This window comes from Rutilus rutilus (assembly GCF_951802725.1).
Source record: "Rutilus rutilus genome assembly, chromosome: 21".
In the NCBI taxonomy this organism is placed as follows: domain Eukaryota; kingdom Metazoa; phylum Chordata; class Actinopteri; order Cypriniformes; family Leuciscidae; genus Rutilus; species Rutilus rutilus.
Genome location: NC_140226.1, coordinates 5171634 through 5180074, shown reverse-complemented (window position 1 = coordinate 5180074; position 8441 = coordinate 5171634). Strand labels below are relative to the sequence as shown.

The 8441-nt window shown below is 37.1% G+C and overlaps 1 protein-coding gene across 1 annotated transcript; it reads left to right on the top strand.

Annotated features, from left to right (window-relative positions):
* Window positions 1-6022: 6022 nt before the first annotated feature.
* ccr6b (chemokine (C-C motif) receptor 6b) lies at window positions 6023-7093 on the top strand (the record flags this gene model as incomplete). The annotated part of the gene is made up of 1 exon (XM_084393700.1): window positions 6023-7093. One exon carries the CDS (start codon window positions 6023-6025, stop codon window positions 7091-7093), a length of 1071 nt encoding a protein of 356 aa, XP_084249826.1.
* Between the last annotated feature and the right edge of the window lie 1348 nt (window positions 7094-8441).

Below are 8441 nucleotides of genomic sequence, written 5' to 3'. Positions count from 1 at the left end.
ATGTGTTTGCTGGGTCCGTGGTATCGTGGTTGCGGCACAGGCGATATAACGCCAGAAACAACAACAGGTGACTTTAAGCTATCGTTATATGATCCCGCTCTTATTCATGCAAATGCTCTTAAACCATTCATGCGCGACAAGACAAAAGAGAACGCGCTGTCAGTGAATGTCCTCCTGACACACACACACACACACGATCCACAGATAGACGCGCGCCAGTATCGCACAGACAGCGCGCCACTATCAAGTTCTCTATCGCGCTAGAACGAACAACACACATGTATGCCAAAATGTCCGTTTTGTCGAGTATCCTCACAAGAACAGTCTTAAATGAGTTAAATAAAATCTTAAATGAAAGTAAAGAGTATGAGAGAATGGGATGCGTGAGATCGTCAGCAGCGGCTGGTCCTAAAGTGGCAGCAGCTATTTCTCTCTGTCAGTAAAGTTAACCAAAGGACAAAGAAAACTTTACTAACTGCTCTTGACTAAAGAATGCTTGTAGCTTTAATAAGGATTTATCTATATTTAGTTTATAATTTATGCAGTGCGGAATGTTTTGATAACCTTATTCAAATTCTGTATATTTCATGAGAATAAAGTCTAATGCGCCTTTAGACCCATTGTATTCTGTATGCTAGGCTTAAGAATAGGCCTATGGGTCGCATAAAAAAAAAAAAAAAAAAAAAGGGTCGCTCTTGAAAAAGTTTGAAAACCACTGAAGGACAATTACTCCGAGTCGCCCCCTGTCGTTTCACAGAATAGTACAACGACGAGCGCTTCAAGTATAAATGCCTCATCCGTTTGGGGAGACTTGCGCTGAGGAGCCAGGCGAAAGCATAAACCAGGCTTTACCTGGACCCGTCCCATCTGTTTACTACCCATCCTTCACAATTCCTTGGCACAACGAGGACACCAGATCCCCTTTTGTTTTAACACTTTATTTCCCCCATTTTTGGACAATTTATGTTTATTTACTTTAATAAATACACCACCTGACATCACTCCCACTGTGTCTGTCGTTTGCTCCTCGCGCCACAGTAGATATTTTTTATATATTTAAAAAAATAAAACAACAACAAAATTAAAATTTTAAAATTGATACTAAAATTACACTGCTTATAGAGATTAGAAGTGTAATTTGACAGACTTGCAAATATATTTCAGAGATCAAAGCTTTCCATGTGGGCTTAAAAGTCATATTAACTTTCTCATTGGTGTAGGTGGAAGAAAATGACATAAAAAAGAAGCTTTATCAGATAGCAGAACCATGGAAACAACTGAGACATTTAATCAAAGCTGTGTTTGTGACAATACCACATGATCTCACATATGGGCCGGTCTATACAGACATAAAGGAACGGCAAGAGGAACTCAACACTGAAGCAGGTGCATCACAGTTGAACTGGTCGTGAATTATTCATCTCTTCTCAAATCAGTCAGAAGATCTTTAAAGAAGAGGCCGCTTTGAGGTACAGTTTTTTAAACACAGACATTAATTTGATAAAAGTGTATTTGTTTACAGTAGATTATACACAAATGTGCTATTAGGAATGTGGGGAAAATGTGCTTTTATTCTAGTCAAAGTTTGGACATATTTATATAACAGTTCATTCAATACAGATAGTATCGAAGCAGCTTCACATTAATACACAGGGAAAAAACAGTGTTAATGTTTTACAATTCATCAATTATTAATAAAAACAGCTGAACAGCAGCTCTACAGAAAACAACAGAGCATAATTCAGCTCAAGTCAGTTCAATAACAATGTCGATGTTGCAAAGTTAATGTCATTCTCATTTGATAGTGTCAGTGCAGTTAAATCGATAATATAAGTGAATATTTGTTGTCTTTTAAGCCGCAATTTCTGGCTATGCTTTATGCTTAAATACTGTACTTTGGGATAAATTGTCCCTGGGCATGGGTTTCTTAACAAAACGAATACTTAATTTCCCCTTTATTACTATGTTTTAATGAACAAGTTGGAGTGAGTATTACTTAAAACGTAAAATGTTTTACTTAAAAAGAAGAAGTAGCATTCAGAATGTGCAGAAATATACCTGTAGTACTGTGTATGTCTGATATGCTCCTTAAACAAGACACATTTTTAAACAAGGACACAAACATCTTTCATTTTTCGTAATTATGACTGTGGTGTCATTATCTTATCTAATCTATACAGATGCAAACATGATGCAGAAATATTTGCATAGCTTCCCTCTCACACATGCAATTAGGCAAAACTTGTAATCCCTTGCGTAAAAAGTTTACTGTACTTTAAAAAGTATAGTACTACGCTAGTAAAAGTAAAAGTACCGTACTACGGAAATAATATACTGTTCTCTATAATGTTTCAAGTGGTTTTCCCAAATTCAACTGAAAATGCAACTTTTAAGGACTTCTGCAGTCTCAAAATTATTCGACCCCTTCATGGCAAGCATTTTTATTACTAAGTAGAACACCCTTTTGCTGCTATAATAATATAGCCTAATATTAATAATAAACTTTAATATTCTATAGCGCCTTTAAAAGTCACATCTCAAAGCTCTTCACAAAAATAAGAAAAATGTAAGAAATACAATAATATAAAAGAAATGCATTCATAAAAGTGAAGTAGATATACAATACAAAAATAAAATATGTTATCAAAACAATTCAATAAAAATAGTATACCAAAAATAGTTATAGAATTATAGAATAGTTATAGAAAAATAGAATTAATCAAATAAAAACCATAAAAAAGTATCAGAGGGCAGAGAACTCCATAATTTTGGAGCAAATGAAGAGAAAGCCATATCATCCATATATCTTAAACGAGTTGGTGGGACACTCAAATGACTAGCTTCGGAGATTAAGAGTTATGACAGATATTGAGGAGTCAAACCATGCAAAGCCTTATAGGTAAGCATGAGAATTTTAAAATCAACACGAAGCCCGTGTAAGGACTCCAAAATAGGAGTGATGTGATGATCACTTATCCTGGTCCTAGTCAGGATTCTGATGGCAGATGTATTTTTTTTTTTTACAAACTTTTATCTTTTGAAACCCCAGCCAGTAGAGCATTGCCATAATCAATGCAACAATATACAATAATGTTAATTAACTTTTCAGACACCCAAATGACAACATAGGACACAGTCTGGCAATGTTTCTAAGGTGAAAAAAGATGTTTTGACAGTACTCATAATAAATGAGGATCAAATGTTAAATTAACATCAAATATCACCCCCCCCCCCCCCCCATTTTTTTTTTCTTCTATCGCTTGAAACTCTAAGATAGAGCCATCCACATTTAAAGTTAAAGACCCAGCTTTACGTCAGCTGGTGGGATGAACCAGTGAGTATAACCTCAGTCTTGTCACTGTTTAGATCGATTTTTTTTGTTTTTTTTTTCTCCGAAATACATTGAGACAGAAAGGCAACCGCCAAATTATCATCAGGTTTTGAATGTATATAAATCTGGGTGTCATCTGCATAAGAATGAAAGTTAAGACCAATCTTAAAAGTTGACCAAGTGACCAAATGTAGATGCAGAAGAGTAAAGGGCCCAGAATTGATCCCTGAGGAACGCCAGATTGCACCACACCAATCTCAGACCTGCAACCACCCACAGCAACAAACTGCTTTCGATCTGAAAGGTATGACTTAAACCAGTTTAGTGCAGGATCAGAAACACCAAAGACAGTCTCTAAACGGATGATCAAAAAAGAGTGATCTACGGTGTCAAAAGCGGCACTGAGATCAAGGAGAGTCAAAATTGAAAGACAGCCAGAGTACAAAGCAACTAACAAATCATTTGTCATACGATCATAATCATTTCATCAAATCATAATGCAGTTTCAGTGCTGTGGACTTTATGATAGCCAGATTGAAGGGCCTCAAAAATATCGTTTGCAGTAAGATGAGAGTACAATTGAGGAGCAACAATTTGCTCTAAAAGTTTGGCAAAGAAGGCAAGATTGGAAATAGGACAGAAGTTATTAAGATTATCAAAGCCTGTGTTGTTTTGTTATATAAAAAAAAAAAAAAAAAATGGTACAGGAGTTACAGCTGCAATTTTAAATGCTGCTGGCACAACACCAGTGCACAGGGAGTCATTTATAAAACTTACGTAAGGAAGCAAAACATGATTGAAACAGAAAAGTCGTGGTATAGGATCAACAATGGAAGTGGCAGCTTTCATTTGTGAAACCTCATTGCTAAGAGAATGAAGGTCCAGTGTGGAGACATTTGAAAGAGAGCTACCAGAAAAATCTGAAATATTTAAAGGAGAAACAGATGAAGTAGTAATAGTGATAATGCATTTACAAATACACTCAATCTTCGAGCTGAAGAAATCAAGAAACTTATTACGAAGGTGAGTTGAAGCAGGGACATTTGAGAGACTGTAACATTTGAGGAGCGTGTTAATGCAATGAAACTATTCTTTGATTATTTACAATTATCTGTGAAAAGTAAACAGACCTCGCCTTATATTCTAGTAATTGGTCTTTCCAGGCTTGGTGATGAACAGTCAGGCCAGACACACGCAACCTCGCTCCATTTTATGACAAGATGTCTTCACTGCACGCAAGTCGTCATTATACCCGAGAGCAGAACGTACAAAGGAAACAGATCGAGATTTTAAAGGAGCAAAGTCAGAACAAGCCAGTCAAGAGAACAGAATTTAACATAGAAACTTTGTCCTCCAATGCATCAGATGCAGAAAAACAACTGAAAGAAGAGTCAATAAAATCAGTGAAATCAGAGGGCTCAATAGAAATGTTTGTGTCAAGCAGTTCCATACTAAAAAAGATAGGCAGATGATCAGACAGCCCTAAATCAGAGGTGGACAACTGGGACACAAATTAACCATTAGAAATCCTAAAGTCTATAGTCTACAGTCTTATGTGTAGGACAGTCCATGAGCTGGTTCAAATCATCTCCAATATAGACAAAAAAGTCGTTTGTTATTGTAGAGTCTTTTTTTGTCCATGTGGATATTAAAATCATTAAAAGTTCTCACAAATTTGAGGCACAACAAAGACAGCATATCTGCAAATTCTGATAAAAAGTCTTTATTTGTCTTTGGAGGCCTGTAGACTTGTAGCTATGCAGTAGTGAGGGGCACAGAGACACTCAGAACAAGACATTCAAATGTATTAACCTGAGAAACAGCCACAGTACTCATACTGTAGGCTATTGTTGATTTTGCAACACAATGATACCCCCACCTCTACCAGAAGGTCGCAGGAGATCAAATAATCCATATCTGGCGGGAGATTCTTTGTGCCATGTTTCAGTTAAGCACACGAGGTCCCAATAACGCTCAGAGATAAAAGCAATAATCCAACAGGTGAAGCATGATTCATTTTGAGATTGCAGAAGTCATTAAAATGTGCATTTTCAGTTGAATTTGGGGAAACCACTTGAAACATTTGTTGTGTTGGGCTATTTCAATTACTATTGTTTGATCTGATCATCGCAAACAGCGGAAAGTCTGTACATTTTGCCAATAAACCTGATTTGCAATGGGGGTTGAATAATTTTGATTACAACTGTACTTAAGTGTGAACTGCATGTTAATTTCTATTGAATGAAAATGACCCACTTAAGTACATCTTTATATGTAATTTCATAATTACAACTACGGTCCTCTAAATACGGTTAAAGTGTAGTGCCGAATGTCAGACAAGCATTGATGGTAAACTAACATAAATTGTATGCAGTTTCTATGTAATGTATGTTAGTAAACACAGCAATGTACTTGTTTATTCACTGATTAATAAAACAGTGATTTAAAATGTAATTGACATTGCAAAGTGGACCTTGTGTAAGAAACAACGGTGAAAGTGTCTCTCTTTAAATGGCCTTTTATCTGCAAGTACAGTAAAGATTTAAATCGCCCATTCAAAACAATTAAGGCACAAGCTTCTGTCTGAAATGCGAAAGTTGTCATAGTTTCATGACAACTGTGTGGTTTCCATGATGCTCTTTTTAATTTCACTCCATCTGTCTCTTTCCTCTCAAGGTCAATCGTACAGATATGAATTACTACTCGGAAGAAAACTCTTCTTATGAAGATTATAATTATTATGACGAAGCAGTGCCTTGTAACCTGACGGGGTACCACAAGTATGAAGGGACCATCCAAACGTACATCTACTCCCTGATCTGTGCTCTCGGCCTGGTGGGCAACGTTTTGGTCCTCGTAACGTACGCCTTCTACAGGAAAGCCAAAACCATGACCGATATCTTCCTGGTTAACATGGCATTGGCGGATCTCCTCTTCGTCGTGGCCCTTCCGCTGATCATATACAACGAACAGTACAGTTGGAGCATGGGCACGTGGGCCTGTAAGTTGCTGAGAGCCGCCTACAGCATTAATGTGTACAGTAGCACGCTCCTGCTAGCCTGCATTAGCGGCGACCGCTACATCTCCATCGTCAAAGCCACACGATCCGTCCGGATTCGATCGCAAGCTCGAGTGTACAGCCGCCTCATCTGCGTGGTCATCTGGCTGCTTGCATTCATTTTGTCTTCGCCTACGTTCATGTATTACAAGACGGAACAGAACGAATGCATCAACATCTTTGAGAAACCCCAAACCGCCATGCTAATGAAGATCCTGATTCCCAGCATGCAGATGCTCATCGGGTTCTTGCTGCCGTTGATGGTCATGATATTCTGCTACTCGTGGACCATTGCGACGCTGCTCAAAGCAAAAACCTTCCATAAGCACAAGGCGGTCCGAGTGGTTCTGGCCGTGGTCTCGGTTTTTGTCCTCTGCCATCTGCCTTACAACGTGGCGCTCCTCGTCTACATCAGTAAACTGTTCACTGAGAGACGCTGCAAGGAGGAACAGCTGACTCTGATGACGCTGTCCATCAGCAGGAGCATAGCGTACCTTCACTGCTGTTTAAATCCCATTCTGTACGCCTTCATCGGGGTTAAATTCAGGAGCCACTTCTGTCAGATCCTACAGGACTTGCGGTGCCTGGGGAAACGGTACATTTACTCGGGACGCTCCTCTCAGCAGACCTCTGACCTGTACGTGTCGGCGATGAAAACCGTCGTCGAACACAATCATGACAACCAATCGTCATTTTCAATGTGACGTAACATTTTCGAGTGATTGCATGTGTGGTTGTTCTCAAGAGAGCAGTGAATGATTCTGTGTGTGATTTACCAAGTACTGTTATTATGCTAAATATTTTGGTAACACTGTACAATAAGGTCCCATTAGTTAATGCATTAACTAACGTTACCTAACAATGAGCAATACGTTTGCTACAGTAAGGGATCATTTACATCCAGGAATATGTTTAATAATCCATTAATGTTCTATTCATTGTTACTGTAGGTTCAGGTTCATAATAATATTAACATACAACCGTTGATTTTAAAATGATGCATTAGTAAATGTTGCAAGTAACATGGATTAAGATTAAGAAGTGTTTTGTCATTGTGAACTAACTTTATTGTAAAGTGTTACAAAACTTTCTTTTGAATTAGTGATATGAAAAATATGCAAAATATTTTTTGTATGTAAGCAACATGTTGTGATGTTTTCTTCATTGTCTCATTCAAATGTGTTTTACAGTAACTTGACTGCGGGCCGACTTCTACAGCCCATGTCTGATTTGCAAGGCAAATGCTTACCGGCCTTGTCAACAATGTGGTATTAAACCATATGAGTCTAGAAATGTGTGAAGGTTAAAATGTCTGTAAGCTTGTAAATGGCTCAATATAACATATTATTGCAATATACAAAACAAGCTTTAATAAGAAAACCAAAACATTTAAACATTATTAACCCTAAAGCCTAATGTACCATATTCGATACTCACATTCCTAAGGCCTGTAAATGATCAAACATGATCAAAACTTTGCATCTACTACATGCCTTCTGTCGTCTGATTGATATTTTATACTTTTTATATAGTTTACTTGTACAAATGTGCCACTTTAACTCTTACTGGACTGAAGCAACTCAGGTTTACTTGATCTATTCATATTTTTTTATTTATTTATTTTTATAAAAATCATGTTCAAATGTGAGTATTAAATATGATCATCAGGCTTTTGAGGAAGGTTTATTTGTTCATCTCTCAATCATCATTGTATTACATTGCATTATATGTTTTAAAACTGCAGAGCTAAGATATTACTAAGACATATTTTGGCAGATATAGAGTGACAGCATTTTATGTAAGTATCTATTATACTGTTATAAAGATCTCATTGATTTACTTTACAAGTATCAGAATTTCATCTTACATTTTGTCTGTATAAATATCAGCATCTGCACCAAATTGCAAATTTTTGTTCAGTTTGAGCCGCTGTGTTTTTTAAACCAAGTGTTTTTTCCTCCTCGAGTTTGAGCTCCATATTCTCACTATATCAGCCTATATGAGCCATAAAAGCCCATTATATAATACTCTCTCAAAAAAAAAAAAAAAACA